The sequence below is a fragment of the Lepisosteus oculatus genome, chromosome 15 (genome assembly GCF_040954835.1).
Source record: "Lepisosteus oculatus isolate fLepOcu1 chromosome 15, fLepOcu1.hap2, whole genome shotgun sequence".
Lineage (NCBI taxonomy): Eukaryota > Metazoa > Chordata > Actinopteri > Semionotiformes > Lepisosteidae > Lepisosteus > Lepisosteus oculatus.
The window spans coordinates 31124535-31144508 of NC_090710.1; the positions used below are offsets into that span (position 1 = coordinate 31124535).

General features: G+C 43.8%; 1 protein-coding gene and 1 long non-coding RNA gene across 2 annotated transcripts; both read right to left on the minus strand.

Moving 5' to 3' along the window:
• Positions 1-2: 2 nt before the first annotated feature.
• Positions 3-3172, minus strand: LOC138216035 (phospholipid scramblase 2-like). The gene is made up of 4 exons (XM_069178754.1): positions 3088-3172; positions 2349-2566; positions 717-875; positions 3-427 (listed from the first exon to the last, which is right to left on the minus strand). Exons 1-4 carry the CDS (start codon positions 3170-3172, stop codon positions 257-259), a joined length of 633 nt encoding a protein of 210 aa, XP_069034855.1. The 3' UTR covers positions 3-256.
• A 5173-nt stretch (positions 3173-8345) lies between these two features.
• LOC107079497 (uncharacterized) lies at positions 8346-14102 on the minus strand. The gene is made up of 5 exons (XR_011181617.1): positions 14028-14102; positions 12335-12396; positions 9497-9526; positions 8599-8637; positions 8346-8488 (listed from the first exon to the last, which is right to left on the minus strand). It is a non-coding gene; the product is annotated as an uncharacterized lncRNA (long non-coding RNA).
• Positions 14103-19974: the final 5872 nt, after the last annotated feature.

Genomic DNA, 19974 nt, shown 5'->3' on the forward strand with positions numbered 1-19974 from the left:
CGCACTGTCTGCATGGGTTTATTACACAAAGACAGGCAAGGACTGTGAGAAGGAAAAGGAAGCAGATGTTAATAAATTTGGGGAATATGGCAGGCAGTTACAATCCACATGGTAGGCAGATTCAAGGTATTACATATTCGTCTTGGAACAAAGATCTTACAGGTAGCCTGTGACGGTCACTAAGAATATTGATAGGGATGGAGTCTGAGAGCAACTGTTTTCTCCAACCCTGCTCACAGGGCGGGTCGTGTTCCTCCTACAGTTTGCTTTCGATCAGAAAGCTGGCCCCGAGCAGTAAGGCTTTCAGTTTCTCGTCCAGGTCCCGTGGGAACTTCACCGCCACCACGTCTCCGAAGTCGCCCTGAATGCTCCCAAAGTACTGTCCCGTGATGGCGCCGAGCCTGGTTTTCCAGCTCGGGTCAAAAACCTACGAGAGGAGCAAGGCGGAGTCGCCGTTAACCGGCCCGGAGAGAGAATTCCTTCGAGTCCGAAACGCCGACGGGTACTTTGCGATCAATTTAGTTTACACAACCGAAAAGCTTATAGCTGTCAACTTTAAAACGCCCTTTCTTAGGAATTTGGAGCCACAGGATTGAGTTCGGGCAGTTGCTGACACTATTCAGTCTCGGCCCCCCAGTTTGGTTTCAAAATATTGAACCTTGCCGAATGCAGCCTGGTTTCTGGTTGAACCCGCTCGCCGGCGGCTCGGTTCTCACCGTGAAGTCCGGCGGGGAGCAGCAGGTGATGTACCCGGGGCCCCTTATCCGCAGCGCTGGTTCTCCTCTTGAGTCCTTGATCACGTACCGAGGCCCCCAGGGGTGCAGCAGCTCTCGCACGTACCCCACCACCACCCCGGGGGGAGCCTGCACCTCCATCTGGAAAACGGGATTAAAGAGGGAGCACGGAAGACGCTGCCCGGAATGTGCAATGTGCACAACACCTTCACAGCATCTCCCTGTCGCTTCGGCACCGCTGCACGGCTAGAGCAACGAGTCACACGCGGACTTGGACAACAGCTCAATCTGATATCGTTGCCTCTATACCGTTATCACGAACGGTTTGTACCCGGCTGTACAGTGCATCGTCTGGCCCCGGGAGGTTTTGACCTGGAAATTCAGGCCGTCAAACGCTGGACAGGAGGGGAACAAGTCCGGGGAAAGTCCTTCTGCGTTAGCACTTTAAATTTGCTTCGACACGCTTTTCCTCCCCCAGCTTCCATTTAACTTTGAGACATGCGTGACTCTAGTCTGCACTGCAAACGCATTTCAGAATAAACGCGTGGGATATCTATTCCCGATATCGCATTGTCTTTACAATCTTCTTCTGTGCAACGTTTCTCGACGGGCCCAAAGTCACAATGCGAGATGATGCCACACGGCAAGCGTTTCGTATATTGGATACTAAAGGATTTTCTAGTGCACGTGTTTTTTACCCAACCCGTATCTGAACATGAACACTAATTAGCTATGAAAATGCTGTCTTCTGTACTTTTCTTCAATTCGCAGAGGTGTAAAAAAATTGCTTGAGGAGCTTCAGCGTCCCACAGAGGAGATACTCGATGGCACCTCCCTCCGAGGTTTTCTGCCTGGAATAGTCTCCAGTCACTCCAGAGCTTCCCTGGGCACGGACTGGCTGAGGGACAGCAGTTAATGTCGTGCTCAGATATACGCCTTGACCAGGCTGAGACAAATACATGAACAATACAATACAATACAAATACATGAACGTCCTCCACGTACACATACAATCCATGCAGGACAGTGCCACCCACACTCCCACCAATCTTGCACTCCCATGCAAGATTCTCAGTAACAGACACATGTGAAAGCCAGCCTGAGCCTGGTGCTGGATTATTAGGAGGCCATGACTGGTAAGGGCCAATGGGAAATTTGGCCAGGACACCAGGGTAACACCCCTACTCTTCTTGAGAAACACCCTGGGATTTTTAATGAGCACAGAGAGTCAGGTCCTTGGTTTTACGTCCCACCCGAAGGACGGCGCCTGTTTACAGTCTAGTGTCCCCGTCACTCTACTGGGGCATTAGGACCCACGTGGATCACAGGGTGAGCGCCCCCTGCTGGCCCCCCTCACACCTCTTCCAGCAGCAACCTTAGTTTTCCCAGGAGGTCTCCCCTCCAGGTACTGGCCAGGCTCACACCTGCTGAGCTTCAGGGGGCTGCAGGGTGATGTGGCTACTGGCCATCCTGTCACACTGTTCCTGATTGGCGGTTCTGGTAACTTGGATCGGTAACTGGTTTTGTTGTGTCCTAATGCACGTGCAGCACTACGTCCCTGTTGCCCAGAGCTCCTGGTCAAGGCTCTCTGCTGGGAGGGGGGGGGCGGCTCACCTCTTGCGCTCCCCACGGGAAGCACAGCGAGCAGACGAAGGGCTGGCGGAGGCGGATGGACTCTCGGGCGCCGCGGTCATAGATCTCCATCTGGAAAGCCCGGCGGTGTCCGCGGAAGGGCTGGCTCTGGTGGTCGGTCCTCTGGACCGCGCAGTACATCATCTGGCCCCGGGCGGTTTTCACCTGGAACTTCTGCGTGCAGGGCAGGCCGTCAAACGCTGCACAGAAGGGGAACGAGTCAAGGGACCGTCCTTCGGGAGCACTTTAAAATTGTTTTGACACGCTCCCCCCCCCCAATTTCCATGTCACTTTGAGACCGCCGTGACTGGGGTCCGCACGGTAAATGCATTTCAGAATAACGTGGTATCTACTTCCAATAATTCTTCAGAATTTTCTTCCACAGTCTTCTGAAAGGTTTACAAAGCAGAGGACAGAGAGCGTTCAAATGAGAAGCCCTTAATTTACTTAGGCAACATTCCTTCAGTGATATGGGACAGCAGCTTTATCACAGACAACTCATGAACTATTCAGGAGCTTAGTTCACATTTGTGATGTCAAAACATCTCCTAAAAGCTCTGCACAAATATCTGTGCCCTAAATCAATTTACACTGATTTTTCACTGGGATTTTGTACCTGCATGTATACCAAAATACATTGAGCACCTGTTGTCACTGCTTTTGCGACTGGGAGAAAAAATATCTCCCATATAGATTGTGTGCTATATATCTGGATACTTACCTTCAAGAAGAACTCTCTGGGGATGCAGGAGGACTTGGTCAACCTGAAAAATGATAAAGGTTCCTGAATGTAAACAATTATTCATAATTTCTTACACTTCACCTCCACCACCAGTGTGCAGCCCCACCTGGATGATGCTCCAGTACTCTCCCCACACTCCAGCTCTCAGTGGGGAGGAGAACAGAGTGATGAAGCCAGTTCAGACATGGGGGTTATTAGGAGGCTGGTAATGACTGGTAAAGGCATTGAGAATTTATGGCCAAGATGCAAGATAAAACCACTATCTTTTTGAGAAATGATTTGGGATTTTTAATGGCCATACCGAGTCAGAACCTCAGTTTTACATCTCATCAGAAGGACGGCACCTGTTTACAGTATTGAGTCCCCGTCACTATACTGGGGCATTAGGACCCACACAGACTGCAGGGTGAGCGCCCCCTGCTGGCCCCACTAACACCTCTTCCAGCAGCAGCCTTAGTTTTTCCCAGGTCTCCTATCCAGGTACTGACCAGGCTCACACCTGCTGAGCTCCAGTGAGCTGTCATCTGTGATTTATGTTGGCTACATATTTTTATATTTTAAAATATATCTTTTAATCTGAGACAATTTAAGTATAGTATTACTGAACAACTATTCAAGTTCCAGAAAAGGTACTGGGATATCAGAATTACTGCAAAGCACATGGAAAAGCTGTCTTGCCCACTACATAGTCATTCAGTTAAGTTCAATCCTTTTGCCTGTAAAATATGCATCAGGATTTTAATTATGTTATGGACATTTTGACAATGAAGTGCCGTCGTTATTCCCCGCATAAAACATCGTTTTGCCACTGATAGGGATCAAGCAGGCATACACACCACCTGGTCTGGCCTGAACAAATGTACATTAGCAGTGGTTTTTACAGAGCATTTACACCGCTGTTGCTGGGCAGAACTTCCAATGGAAATGCCTGTGGAATGAGCTGCAAGTGCAGCTTTTTGCCAGTAGATAGCGCTAATAAGCCAAGGTGAAGTGACTGCAGCCAGTTGTTTCCCACGCACGTTAGAGGTTGTCTAAAAACCAGCCGGCTTTGCCAGAAAATTCCCATTATTTTTAATTAATTGTCAAAAAAGAATCAAAATGTAAACTTTTATTTCAAGTACATTATTATTATTATTTTATTATTATTATTATTATTATTATTATTATTATTATTATTATTATTATTATTACTACTACTACCACATGGAATTAAAAAAAAATCTGTTGCAAATAATGCGGTTTTTGTAATTTAGGAATAATTGAAAAAAAATCTCACAACAAATTCAGCCTTGCAAACGTCTGGTCTTTGTGTGCTGGCCAAGATCAACGTGACCAAACACCACTCTCCATGCTCTGAGCTTCTCCGCGTGTGTGAAAGATACAAAGCTGGTTGAGACTAGCCTGAAGCTGAAACTGAAGCTTTTGGATACTTCATGCTAGGGGTTCTTCCAGCTATGAATGCTGACCCTGAAAAATGAGCGTGTGAGTTTTAAATCTCTCTTTTTAATTTTTTTGTCATCCTGAACTTGTATTGTATTTCCCTAGTCCCTAGGGAGGTCATAGGAAAACTCTGGATAGACAGGAAATGTGTATGAAACAAGCAGATCAGCTGTGTAAAAATACATAATGGACACGTGATGAGGATTTTGAGTATCACACTTTGCAGTACACAACACAAAGGCCTCCTGGGGTGAGGGGTGATGGAGCTCATCGCTTGCCTGAAGGGACACTTGCTGTGAACACTCATTCAGCATAGCAGCCAATGGTAGGACTGCGAGGAAAACTGATCTTTCTGCCCCGGGTTGGCTTAACAGGCACCTTCAGGCTGTAGTTGAACAAAGGTCTGACACAGGAACAAGTAGAGCTCTATTCCCTGCTGAGAACAGAAGGGACACAACGTTTCGGCTGTGGAGCCTTCTTCGGGCGTGGAGTTTTTCAGAACGTTGTGTCTCTTTTCTATTCAGCAGGGAATAAACCTTAAACCATGGAATAAACAATTTTCCTCGCAGTCCTAGGTTCCTCTGCAGCCGACGCAGCTCCCTACTTGAACTACTTGAACTTCTAGCAGGTCTAACGTTTCCATACCACAGGAAGCTGGAGCTCTGGATGAAGAGCATCCCACCTGCTCTTGGGCCTACGAATTGCATTAAAGCAGGAGAGGGAAAAAGGACTGTCGTGGGCTGCCCTCTGCTTGTTGGAGCATGTATCTGACGACACCGAGGTTCGGGGCTTGATCTGAGACCTGGCCAACGGTCTGCATCCCCCCATCAAAGTCTCTTCCTTAATCACTGACTTGAAGGCGCCTGATCAGATCTGCATCATCGTATAATCATATGGAATGTGCCTGAATGGGCTCCAGCTATTTAAAGTGCATGAGTCACTCCTGACAGCAAGCTAAACCTTGAATCCCTGGGACTCTTGAGAAAACCCAGCTCGCTTCATCTTTTTCAGTATTCGGTTGTTATATCCTAATACCTCCAGTATGACTTAATTAGTATTAATTCCAGAATATTATTAACAAGAATGATTGTCAGCTGAGCGTCCTCAATCTACAGTATTTCTGGTGCTTTCAAGCCTTGTGAGGTGTGGTCTATCTGTAAACCCATAGAGTAAACAAGCTGCCTGCCTTGCTCATCGTGCCTTTGCGTTCTGGACAGGAAAGAGTAATAATGAGCAGTAGCAAACAATACGTTGGCAAGGCATTCAAATAAATCCTCAAAGAATGTGCTTTAGGATTTCTTCCATTTTCTTCCAGGTATGGCCACAGTGGTGTTTGCCAGTCTAGAAATTAAGAATTAGGCAGCTGAAAACACACCCAAAGGGAAAGAATAACTTATTATAACTTCTAAGAGCATACTCTTTGTTTGTTTGTTTTTTTGTTGTTCAGCAACCGTCAAATTTAACCAGCAATCGTCCAAAACATCAGGAGATACAGGGAGTCTCCTCTTTCACTAGGAATGACAACACCCAGGATTAAAGTGTCATGAAAGGATTATGGAGTGAAAATTTGGCTTAAACCGCTTGGCTGAGGGCTGACCTCCCGGCCAGAGGACAAGGAGGCCAGGACCCCCCTGCAGGGTGACCGAGGGGCAGCTGCAGAGGGGGAGAGGGGGAGATGGGGTGGAGGTGGGATGTAAGAGACATGCAAGAGAGAGAGAGATGGGGATCTCGCAGGTATTTATGGTGTTTGGGAGAGGAATGGATGTCAGGAGCGATTGCCAATTACTGACAGCAGAGTCTGATTGAGCTTGGCTGTTGTCATCCCTCCTGAACCTGTGTTATAAACTCCATTTAGTCGTCTCCACTTCTTAAGACCTATGCTCACTTGAAACCATGACATTAAATTCCATAATCTCAACTCAGTTTCCCTGTTTCTTTTTTATCTCACGTCGTGCCTTCAAGATTTCACAATATACAGGAAATACTCAGAACCCAAAGGGGCGATTGAGGCAGAGATATGACAGCGTCATAAATACATGGAAAGCTTTTCTTCACCTGTTTTCCACCAGAATAACAGCAGAAAAGCCTGTTCACAGTGTGGAAAGATTGTGAGGGAGATCAAGGGACTATTGGGCTATAACGTTGTTTTAAACGTTGTTGAATGAGGGGCCAATCCCTACCCCAATCTCTTAAAGCTGCCCACGTAGAGCCACAGAAAACACCCCAGGAATGAAACTGACATCAACAGCACCCATATCAGCTATAAAACACGGGTCCGAACAGCAGTGAAGTAATTTGGTACCTAACAGAGGAGGAGCGGACTTTAATTTCAGGAAACATACCGTATGTGAAACCAGGCCTGTTCTGAGGGACGCCCGAGACAGATCGGGAGCTCAGGGTGTGAGCGACGAATGAAAGCGAGCCGTGTTAATCAGCTGGCAGGCGCGGAGGATTTCATTTCGAGAGCGGGAGTCCCGAGACTGAAATGTGCTGAGGCCAGAGCCCGCCTGGGCGCCTTCGGCTGGAGTGCTGTCCACCTGGACTGCCACGAAGCTCCGCGCAAGGCTGTTCATGAGCGCGGAAGAAGTAACACCATTTACAGGAGGGCCGTGAACAGCTCCTGCAGCTCTGGCGCTTTGTCCAGACAGCAGCCTGTGTCCAGTCCTTCATTCTTGTACCCACTGAATAGGACTCGATTTGGCAGGCAGCCAAAGGCCCCCCCAATCTCTCTTTGGTCTTTTAGCATTGCAGTGGTCTTATTTCAAAATGGGCCCAATTCAGTGTATAAAAGCGTCTTGGAACAAAACAGCATGCACAGTCTAGCAAGTGTTTGGAATCTGTGGTTCGGTGCACACCTATCTGGGAATGTCTCCCAGGAGACTGAGAACAAAAACAGGCTTTCTCCCTGTAGCTGTCATTTTTATTTTAAAGCTTTCAGCCTTTCAACGCCCAATAATGCCTTTAAAACACAACTCAAAACAGCTGTCAACACCCACCTTAGTCTTACAGCACTATGGGATTCTTCCAACAGTGTTTTTCTTAATTTCTCACAAGACCCAAACTGCTGGGCCTGGGGCAGGACTGATCATCTGGTGTTCTGCCGTTTGTTCTAGATGAGCTACATGGTTTAGGAATCATCCACGATTTTTCTTAAAACTAGCAGGGCTGAAAAGGAGCATCCTAATAAAAGTGACTAAGTGATAAAAATAAACAGGTGCCGATAAAACAACCTTTCCAAAGTAAAAACAAAGACAAAACACAGCACTACTACTCCTGCAACCGCCATTAATAATTACACAAAGAAGAAATACAAATAAAATGGAAAAGGTTTAAAGTTTAACCCAACTTCACTTTTCAGTATTAAGGATAGAATGTTTTTCGTGCTTCCGTAGGGTGGAAGTTTTGGTTTGTAAAGCGGTGTCCATTTAACCATTTTTTTTTCAACTGATAATTCTTTCTTAGAGCCCGATTTTCACAGTGGCCTCGTCTGACCCAGCACAGCCACTGATAAGGTTCTCCACAGCAGTGCAACAGTTCTAGTCCCTACCCTCAGAGCACCTCTAAAGACACCTAGGACAGAGAAACACAACCTAAGGCGGAATTTATGCTGGAATGGTTTACTAGGGAGAATGACGCGGTTGTTATTATCTATGTAGTATTTACTAGGAAAAAAACTGTGGCGAAGGGATGTCCATTCTCTGCTGATCAAGGCAATGGTTACGTTCCTACTCTGCGGGGGTACAAAAGCATCAAGTGCTGACAGAAGGTGAAATAACAGCACTTCCTGAAACGGTGACCAGGGGAACTGCTCTGCACGCTAGGCCAGTGAAAAGCTGTCTTGCCTCGCTGAGGTACTCCAGTCCAGAAGAACAGGGCTCCCCGTGCCCGGCTGCTGGCGCTGGTACCCATTCCACTGTTTGCTTGGAGCTGGTTCTTTTCTCTTGAAGAGAAACAAGAAGATAGACACATTGCCCATTACCGTACATTGCCTTAATGAAAACAAAATGAGAAAAAAAGCTCACTGCTCAGAAGGATGCAACGTACACCTACCACTGTGAGCTGAGGATGCCTCTAACGTCTGATGTGCAACTGAAAGGAGAAAGTGGGTGAAATTTCAGCACAGGGAAGGGAATGTGGAAGGAGTTGCCATATACTTGGATGAATCTCAACGCTAGTTTTTCAAAATAAAATAAGGTACAGAAGCTTCCAGTTTATTAGAGTATATGGGTTGCCATTCGCTTGATGTTCGCAAGACAGCATTTTTTGTTTTGGCAGCTTTTTGAAAACGTGAAATCTCGAAATGATCAAATTCCAAAAAGAAGCTACTTACCAAGTTCCCAGATTCTGGCTCTTTATCTCTGACAGGTAAAGCACATTTGTCATAAGAGCTACCCCCCCTTCACCCTCCCCAGAAAAATAGCAAATTATCTGACTTAAATGGATGAATAATATTACTTTCCCACAAGGAAAGCCTTAGCCTTAAATACAGAGTGTATATTTAGGAGTTTTTTCCATGTTAATGATCAATTTAACAAGGGAATAGTATATATTGCTATGCTCCACCCCTTAAAACTGCAAAAGCAGTCTGAGGTAAGGGGAAAAGCTCATTTCTAGGTTTTCGAATGTTTCTGTTATAAAAGTATGAATGAGTGGGCAGCAAAAAAGCCATCAGCACATTAGATATTTCAGTTAGAGGAGACTGTGGAAAGACAGTCAGGGATTTTCTGATCTCTGACGTGTCGTGCTCTGGAGAACTGAGCAGCTTCTAGCACCTGCTGGGAATGGGCCTGAGTAAAGTTTTTATTTAGCATTTGAAGACGAAAATGTGAATGCAACACGAAAACTGAAATGCTGCAGATTTCAGCTGCTGAAAATTAAGAGAAAGGAAAAGAAAATAATCCCCTAATGTGCCTTTAAAAGTGTCCCGGTTGGGCCGGTTTCTACTCACCGTACGTTGGTAGGGTTAATGTTCTTTTACCTGCAACATTTGAAGACTAGTTACAGTTTACACAGCTGGTAACTGAGCCATGCAGATATCATAGGGTGTGTGGGTCCACATTTCAACATGCTCTTATCTAACAGTTGTGTTTGGTTTGTAAGCAAAACTCTAGTCTTCTGCATCTGCTTCTTTCCTGTATCTCGCATCTTTGCTTTCTGGAAATGCCCGTCAGGTGGGACAGCCTTCAAGCTGGCTTTAACCTCTCTTCCGTTTAGCTCCAGGATGGATCAAGGTAACAGAAAGAAAGAGAAAAGACTGAGGACCTTTGGTCCAGTGAGACTCGACGTCCACTGGAAACTGAAAGGGAGCTGGGGGTTCAAAGCTGTGAGAAGCAGCTCCCCTGATCAAATAACTTGGCTATACTGTCAGGTACATGGATATTTGTGAGTAGAGAATAATGTACAAGACAGCAGACGTGATGCAGTGTGTTTGAGTGTGTAGAGAGAAACAAAATGCAAACCAATCTCCAATGGCCTTCAGGTGTCTCTGCAGCTTACATAATGAAAAAGCTGTGGTTACACAATCTGCTCACGATCTATTGCGTTTCGATATGTCACAGTAATCCCAGTATTGGTTATGAAAAAGCTGTCACTACTTCCTCTGTGGACTTCCATGGGAAGCATTTTACAGAACTCTGTAAAAATGTAGAACTCTGTAGAAAATAATATTTTACAAAAACAAACAAACAAAACAAAGCATAACTTTTTCTGTGCTTGGCCAATATACTGAAAGGTTATCAGCAGGGCAGTGTCCACCTGATAAGAGCAACCAGTGAAAATACCTTAGTCGGAGGTAAAAAAGATTGGAAATGTCTCTGTCTAAGATAGATATACCATAGAAAGTGTTTTAACTTCTGCTTATCAGCAACAGCTTAAATATTAAATCGTGACGATACAGCCATTGAAATGAATAATGTCTTCCGTGATATTAACCATTCATCAATAGAAAACGAAAATTATTTAAAGGGGCCGAATAAACAATTAAACATTTTCTGGGTTGTTAATTGTTTAAGAATAACCCCCCCAATTTACCAGTTTCCAACGTTCAGTTGCAAACGTTCAACAGTTGGCACTCGAGTGTGCTGTGTGTGGTTGTTCTTTCGTATCTGAATGGCTAAGGGCTGAATGCTCTTGTCAGGGTGTGATACAATTAATGGATCTGTGGGGACCACGGCTTTTCATTGTTTATATCCAGGATTTGGATTCTGGTATCATGAGGAAACTCATTAGTGACATTTTAGATGATACTGAAATAAGAGGATAAGCAAATGCTGTAGAATCAGTGAAGAAAATGAAAACAGAATTCAAGACTAGGCAAACAGGTGGTATTTGATGCAGATCAATGTAGAACAGTACATAGGAATCTGAGCTTAAAGATGCTGAAAATACTTTGGTGTTCATGGTGACACATCACGTACCACTTCTAGACAATGTGGGAAAAAAAACAACAAAGACATACAGTACAGGACATTCAATTATGCAGTTAAAAGCTCAGAATTGAAATCAAGGGATGTTATGTTAAAATTGTAGAATGCAAAACTTATTAAAACTCATACAGAATATTGTGCACATGTTGGTGGTTACAAAATGGTCACTGAAAATATTGCTGAACTGGAATGAGTCCCACGTACAGGAACCACACACATTCCCAGGTTCACAGAAATGTTATCACTAAAGGAACAGATAACTAGATAACTAAAGGAACGGGGCCTTTCTAGTTTTAAACCGAGAGCACTATAATGATTCAACCTGACCTGAGCAGAACCCTCAAACAAATTGACCGTGTCCACCCGATGGGTTTCCTCAGAAGCCCCCGTGAAACACGAGGCAGAGGACGCAGACGGAAAGCACCCGCAGTCCTGTTCTCCAACAGGGGAACAGGAGGCCCTTCCACAGGGGGTGGTGGGAGGGATGGAACGAGCTACTGAGGCATGTTTTGAAGCCGGCACCTTGTCATCTTTCACAAACAGCTGAGGGGACTCCCGGTTCTGGAGAGCCGTAAATGAGTCCGGAAGGACAACAGATGATACCGCAAGGCTGCCACACACCCTGGAACCTCAGGTACTGCAGGTGCCCAGGTGAAGAGTGGAAGGGCCTACAGCCTATAGCTTATTCAGTGCCCTCCATCAGAAAGTGTGCATGTACTGTACAGCTATGTGTAGCTAGGGGAGGAAATCAAATTGACTCTTTTTTAAGGCCTTATACTCCTTCATATGACACATAGTTACTTTTAAGTCATCAGGTGAGGTTCCTAATGAGTTTCCCAGAGCAGGTTGTACAGAGAACAAAAACACCAAGCTGACACTTCTTTCTAGCTCTCTTAAAAAAATCACAGGGCAGCTCTTAATGTATCTGTGAAAGTGTACGTTTTTTAAAAATGTGAAGTCTAGTACTGCGTGTACCTATGTATTCAGCGCATGCAGAGCAATCAATACAGAGAAGAAAGCATCAAATTGACATTATGATCGTTTAAACTCTCCCAAAAAGCGTGAATCTGTGAAAGAGAAAATTGATAAAACTGTGATGTCTAGTACTGTGTACCAGCATATTCAACCCACTCAGGTATGCAATAAAATTACTTCACCCACAAGGCAAGCGTAAATTCTGTCTTCCATGTTTTTCCAGCCCAGTGTGACAAAAAGAAAATTACAATACAAGGTTAGGTGACTAACCTACTCTTATCTATATTTTTAGAAGCTCTACTAAGACCCAGGACCATATTTACAAGATAAGCTCAAAAGATGAGAGAGGAACCTAGTTTTGTTGTTGAAAATGAAAAAATACTTACTTTTAGAAGTCATTAGGATTTCGTTTTGTTTAGCAAAACGACGTGGAGAAACAAAATAACACCTGTAAAATAAGCAGTACTCAGTCAAGGTTATATTTCTGCTGTGTTCAGTCATCTTTTTAAAAAGACTCTTCGTTTGCACTTTACTAAAAACTTGAGTTTTAAGCCTGAATTAAATAACACAGGCTAGACATGTTGCTGTTTGCCTTTTTTTATCCCATTTGAAACACAGTGCAAGCTTCTTTTAACAAACTAACCTTCTCACAATTACCAGTGGAAAGGCTCTGTGAAGGTATAATTAATCAGGGCCTGTTCCTTGTGCCTAAATTAGGATAATGAAATATTACAGAGCAGCAGGAACAACAGTTCTTCATGATGTGCCCGTCAAACACTGGGCTTATGAAACACTCTGTAGATTCATTTACCAGACAAAATAAGAGGCACAAAAAAATAGGAAGAGCAGTTTTCTTTAGAGTTGCCCTGTGAGAGATCAAAGAGGATCCTTTTAAAGCTTCCTATAGCTTTAAAATTAACTTTAGCAGGAATGAACTGCAGAGGAAAGTAACTTATTTGATGGGAGAAATAGCACGAATAGGTGGCATTTTATAATGATAGCGTTATAAAATCAATATCCAAGAAATATGATCCCAGGTTTCAGAACCATAATTCCAATCTGATAGCAACAACAAAGAGAGACAATTCATGCAAATCTGTGCTCTGATGTCTTTCGGACATCACGCTAGTTCAGAAGTGCATTCGTATCTTGTAAAACATCCCTAAGACGCCTACTGTGCTTGTAGAGATCAGGTATGTTGCCTTATCTGTTTATGAAAGGCTTACTCAAGAGCATCCATGCAAAACGGACACGGCATTACTCTCCTATCTCAGGAAGCCCTTTCCTAATTAACATGTGCCCAGCCCAACAGAAAATTAGCTAATTGCTTGTTATTGCCCTAGGGCTGAATTCAGACAGGCCTGCAAGTGGAATCACCTTGCCTAGTGTGGGTGAATTGATGACAGATCATCAATCCCAATCAAGTCCAATTAAAAGCAAGCAGGCATGACCTTAATATTCTAAGGGCTACAGTCAAGTAAGGTTATTCATGTCGTGGTTTCTTCATCCCCTGTAATAAAATGCACAGATCAAGACGAAAGTGCAGTTCTAGCCAGATCCAGTAAAAAGCCATCTGCTGAAAGGAGGTCTGTTTATGGACAGTTAATGGTATATCAGCTCTATTTAGCCCGTGTGGACTTCACAGACAATTGAACTTGAAAGTCAAGTTGTTTTCGTTACGATGTCTCATGAAGATCCCTCAATCCGGTCATGAAATGACTCAAAATAATTGTACAATTGCTGAGCTGCCTTAGATGTCATTCAGTTTGGGAAGCAAGTCTGCCCAGTCTCCTCAAATGAATTTTCTGATGTTCTGTTAGAAACCTCTTCTTGTTCATTACTAAACCGGTGCGGATAGTAAAGGAAAATCTCAAGGTGCTTGGCTAACTTGTGTATCAATCATATCACCGAAAATAAATTCGATTAATTTATTAGTGTTAACATGCCTTCTGTAATGCAAAGGTACAACATAGTATTTTTCACTTGTTTTAAACGCAGTTGCCTTCACGCTAGTCAAAAGCACTGAGGTTTTTAAAGTTACTTTCTGTCAACGGTTTTGAATTCATGTTTATTTCTTACCGTGTTTGGGAATATTTCAATGATAATGTCCCTCCAACTGACTGACCATGAAGCCGTGGCCCGTCTTTGTCTGCACAGTGGGTATGTGGCTTTTTTTCCTTCTGAGTCCTTTATACAGAGCAGCAGACCCAGAGGTGTGGTGCTTCTGCCTAATACAACCAGTAATCTCCTCTGTGTGAGGTACTCACTCAGTGGGAAGATTAGCAGTCCATTTAGATGTTTTTCAGGGATAAGACTCTTTGATTTTTCTGTACTCGAGTTACAAACATGCTTTTTACATTGATCGGCAAAGACACTGTTGAATTTTTCACCCATTCCTACTGATTTTGAAAATACCATTGAAAGTACTGCCTTCCATAAAAATCCTATCGCTTTTGGTTCAACAAAGCCACATTCTTTGTTTTAGTATGGACCCATTTTGTCGAAGTTGTTAAGTATCTGAGATTTTGGACACTGCTGGAGGTTGATGATAAACTCCCCACAGGGCGTTTGCGATGTAACGTGAGATGTTATAGAACATGGGCTTTTAATTTCGCCACTGCCAGGTATACAGTTGCTGTTCTGTCAATACAACTATAGCTGGACAAGCAATGTGCTACTGTAAATATCCACAGGCAGCAACTTAATTGTAGCTTTGCTTAGTTTATGCAAGACCATCTTCCTTGACGAACAGCTATAAAAAGAAAGCCTGTGTTGAGGATAATTTTGTATGATTTTGTGTCATGGTGGAATGTTGAAAAATTGTGCTTTTTGCAAAACAGCCAAGCATACAAACCATCCCTAAAGAGCTGAGAGGGTGGAGGGGTGATATTGTGGCCTTGTGGCTTCTGTTCTGCCCCAGGGAAGATGGCTCGTCCCACCCCTTTCATTGTCAATGTGTGGGACACCTGTCAGGTGAAGAGGACAGGTTTGGGAAAAGGCTCCGGGCCTCTTCTGAAGAATAGAGGGGCGTGATGCAATACTCCTTATTGATATAAGATCAGGGGGAAGAAAGGCAGATGTGATCTGGGGACATGAGTATTTATTGGCTGGGGTTCATTACAACCATATTCGGATAAAACCCAGATTCTTAGGGCTCACTAGCAGAGTGGATGGAATTTATGACAGCAAAACACTCTATGACATATTACTTTGGGCTGAAAACATGACACAGGCAAAGGAATAACAATAAAACGTGAATTTAAAGACATAAAGGCATAAATCTTCTATAGATTGTTAACCTACAAAATCATTGCCTGTATAGGAATTACAATTTTACTTTTTTAGGCTTTCCTCGCAAAGTAATTTGAGTAAATATGATCTATATTGTTCAATGGCTATACAGAACTGTAGTGCGAACTTCTACATCAGCTGCACCTCAAATTATTAGTCACTGTAAAATGAGCCTGAAGAATAAATGGCACTATGTGACCTTTGAACGATTTAAAAGAAAATCAAACATAAGATCAGCTGAGTCTGGACATGCCCAAAGAATGATGAAGGTAGTTTCACAAAGCATTCATACACACCTACAGCCACTGAGGATCTAGTACCTGTTGCAACTGAAAGACTTGCCACACTGCTGTTACTCTGGAAGGTTTATTGTCTGGGCTGTAGCAAGTGCCATTGTCTGTCGCTTCTCATGAACACACAGTTCACGACGACTCAACAACGCTCCCGCGCCTGCTCGCTCACAAGCACCGCTGGGTTGGCATTACAACCTTTAGATGATCCGTATAAGCTTGCTTATCATCTAAATCTCCCCCAGTCACAAAAGAACGTGACTTCTTCATTAATTACACCCACACAGGCTAAAGGGTTCTGAAAGAACACACTGAGAGGAAAAGGGAAGCCGTCCCAACACTACAGCAATATGAGCTGTTTTGTATGATGTCATTTGTGTTCTTTACCCACCTGCACGCAAACTTCCTCTCTTCTGCTTCCTAACACCAGTACAGCTGACATCTTTCTTGAACAGAGAAGCTGTTAAAATGAGCATTCGTCCCGAAACCTGCAAACAGGTGAACAAGTCTGACTTTTGCAGATTGGATATAGTAGTTTCACTTCTTTCTCTGGAGCGATAGCAAGCTAGGTGAACATATATTTAGATTTTGGAAAGTGTCCAGTAAAAACAAAAGCATGCCAAAGAATTTAAAAACCTGGGAAAGGTGTAATGGCATACAGGTGAAAATACTGATATACCCTGGGTATCTTTTTTATTTGAAAATCTCATGTCATGTTTAAATGACATATTCAACTGGTGTTGATGCCACCTTCTAAATTCTTCTACAAATATTAAAATTTCACAGTAGTCTCCTACAAGACTGGGTTTTATCTTTATAAAGAACCTTCCACCCTTAGCAGGATGGCCCCTTTCCCTAACAGTCGATTTTCTCTGTGATATCACTGTCTGTATGGATCTTTTCATTCCCACAGCTGCCCAGAGGTGACAGATTGATGGGAATCCGCTGGATTTAAGTACACCATATTCTGGATGTCCATCTACAACATTTCTGTGGTTGTCGCAACCATACGTGTCCGACTGCTCCAAATAATCCGCAAGATAACTTTTCTGTTTGCTTCATTCCACTAAAACACGAGTGTTTACTTTAATTCGCTCTGAAAATGTCCTCCTGTCACGACTATTCCTGGTTACCAGGCTGGTTCAACTAGACAAGTAACTGGGAATAAAGAAAGGATTCTTGGTTTCCTGGATCAACAGATTGGTAGTCTTTGAATACCTGCAGTTTACACTTGGGTGTGTCTGGTATGGTGTAGCAAAGGGCAAAAGTCATCAATACCACCATAGTTGATCTGAACAGCTGAGCCTGTATTTTAACATACAGCCAGCGGATGAGATGTGACACATCACATTCTGGGACCTGCTGGTTATAGACATACAGTACCACTGCTTTAACCTGAGTAAAGGTTAAACCTAATTAAGGGTTAAGGATCTTTTGGTTCCTTACGATACTCACTCACAGAGATGTATTGTTGAAGAAGTACCTGTGGTTTACTGACTCAGAGTTAATCCTGCACCAAGCCCTGTGCCTCACAGCTGAAAGATACAAAACTCCCATCATCAAAAAGGGGTGTTTTCGTAGGGGATCTCCACATTTGTTTCAGTTACCTCTCTGCACAACAATGCCATTGATTGAGCTTAAGCTTTCCCTGTGTACACTGTTGAAATCTCTTGGTTAGCCATCCTGTTTCATAATCTTTTAAAGGTTATCGAGTTTAACAATAAGGGTGAAACTGGAATGTCCTTCAGGGACTTAATGTTACCTTGCTGTTTTTATTTGCCAGGAGTGGGGTCACTTGTATGTAAATATTACCTTTCTGGACCAACCTTCGCCAAGAGGGCTGACCTCAAAACCAAATATTCGACTAACTTGTGAGAAGATTTTTTTTTAAGAGATGGGACCCTGATCTCATGAAGAGCCAGTAGCACTGTTTCCCTGAAAGCAAAAACATACAAATAAAAGAGAAACTACATCAGAATATAGTTAACATTATGCTCATCTTTGTGGTGTTTGTTTAGGTGGTGTTTTTGCTCTATTTTCATAAAATGGTTTTGTGACTTACAATCTCTTCTAATTTTTCTAGGATTGGATATCTAAATGAAGAGATTTGAAGAGCCAGAGCCCATGCCAGATTACCCTGGAACCTGATCTGTGGGCCCATTATTTGGGGTCTCTTAGACTGCCTGAGGCACATTCCGTGTGGAGTTTGCATGTTCTTCCAAAAAATGCGTGAGATTTCTCTGTGTGCTTCACTTTCGTGCCGAATTCCAAAGATAGGGTGTCCAGTTCAATAAGCGTCTCTGCATTGTCCCCGTGTATGTGTCCCTTCTCTGGGTATGTGTCAAGGCTCAACAGCCCAGATGCTGTAGCTGTGTTTCTTCTATCTACTTTTGACCATGGAATTGACTTGTTTGTCAATTGTGTTTCCTTTGTTCTCTTTCCAGCGGGGAATAAACCTTTACTTGTTCCTTTGCAGCCTACGCATGCTGACGCAGCTCCCTGCGTGGAAGTGAGTTTACCTGTTCCTTTCTCAGTCAGATTCCTGTCAATAAAACAAATAAAAATAACCATGGGACAGACATTTTCCAGGCCACAGACGAAGACCATGTTGGACATGTGAGGCTAACAGGTCAGATCCTGGAAAAGAGGAATGAAATGTTTCAGAAACAGAAATCAGGCCTGGACTCTTACGCAAAACACACTCAGCTGTCTGATTTGAGTGGAATTTCCCTGATACTTCACGCATCTTTCTGAATCATTATTTAAGACAGCACGTCTGTTTGATAGAATGACACTGTTTTTCCAGTCCTTGGATGAACAACCATTTCATCCAGTGTGGAAACAAGTCCGATCTGTTACGGGCATAAAAAAGCAGACGCCAAGCCATTTGATCCCCTTATTTCTTCCTATTTAGACAAGGAACAAATGTAACATATCTCCAGCACTGCGTGATCAGTTTATATTATATATTATTGCTGCTGAATGAAATAAAACCCATATTGCCTTAAGTGTGTGTGTGTTTGTGGGTGTGTGTGTGAAAAGTTAAAAATGTGTATAGACAGGGGAAGCAGTAAATTACTGGCTGGATGAGATGGTAGGCCAACACAGTACAAGCAGATGCCATGTTAACTTTACTTTCAACTCACATGTGCACTCAGTGGTGAGTCTTACCCAATGGACATGCTCAGTGTGTACAGTATATCTCCAGGAACCCCCCAGACATCTGGTCTGTGCGCAAAGTCATTCAGGCAGTGTCGCAAAGCCAGCATTACACACTTTAAATGTACATATTATTTGCTGTATATGAGTGTGCTGGACTGCGTGATAGAAGTTATTACACGCTGTAGAAGGAAACACATGACACCAGCAAAAATCACTCTGAACTTCCCCACTGAAATGCAAACGATGTGCCGTTTGTTTGTGCGCGCAGGTGTGGGATGTGGAGCTAGCGGTTCCCGTCCGAGGGTTTTGAAAAGAGCTGATGAGAGTTGATCACGTGTGAGCAGAGCTCTGTCCCAGGGTGCAAGTTGTGAGATATCTGCTGCGGTTTCCTCTTCCTGGAAAGCTCGTAAGCGCAGGTTACGGCCTAAGAAGCGCAGCAGGGCTCGCGGTCCTATCTGAAGACCCAGCGATCCGTGTTCACGATTTAAAATCCTTGCTTCGGGAGGCACATCTCAGGGAAAGAGAGAAGAACACCACCTTCGAAAACAAAATTAAAATCAGGGGTTTTCTATGCACAGCTGAAAATGAGCATGCTCTGATTAACCCTTAATCACATTTAGTATGCTTGAGTTTGCAAGTGATACACTGCTACTGTATTATTTATTTTGAGTGGCTTCTACTATTTTAACCTATTTATATTACACTAAAATATAAGATGCTCAACAGCCAGCTGTCACAGAATGAGAGAGGGACCTCTGGTTACCGTCTTTCTTTGGGGGACTCCTACAAGAGGACAGTTCAGGACAGCCTACGTGAAACATGAGCTACTTCTGACTACATTATGTTTTTTAACTCGTACTTCTATTACGTTTATGTTGAAGAATCTGTACCATGCTTTGTGAAAAAGCTGCCTATTCCTGGTGACGAATGCAGTAATCCAGAGCTTGTCCCAAAGGCACTGCGAGGAAAGCTTGACTGCACCTTAGACTGGACAGTAGTTCACTGCAGTGCACAGTGGGGCGGAGGGGTGGCTCTGTGGCTCAGGATCTGCGCCTGTTGCTGGAAGGTTGACAGTCCGTATCCCACGGCCGGCAGAGGAATCCTTCTCCGTTGGGCCCCTGGGCAAGGCCCTTAGCCCCAGCTGCTCCAGGGGTGCTGTATAAATGGCTGACCCTGCGCTCTGACCCCCAGCTTCTCTCCCTGTCTGTGTGTCTCATGGAGAGCAAGCTGGGGTATGTGAGAAGGCAAATTTCTAATGCAAGAAATGGTAATTACACCAATAA

Bases quoted from the DNA above. Each gene is read 5' to 3' on its own strand.
- LOC138216035 (XM_069178754.1), bottom strand. From the start codon at position 3,172: ATGAATAATTGTTTACATTCAGGAACCTTTATCATTTTTCAGGTTGAC. The intron at 2,567-3,087 runs GTAAGTATCCAG...CCTTCTGTGCAG, and splicing joins CCAGAGAGTTCTTCTTGAAG to CGTTTGACGGCCTGCCCTGC. The intron at 876-2,348 runs GTGAGCCGCCCC...CCCGTTTTCCAG, and splicing joins TCCCGTGGGGAGCGCAAGAG to ATGGAGGTGCAGGCTCCCCC.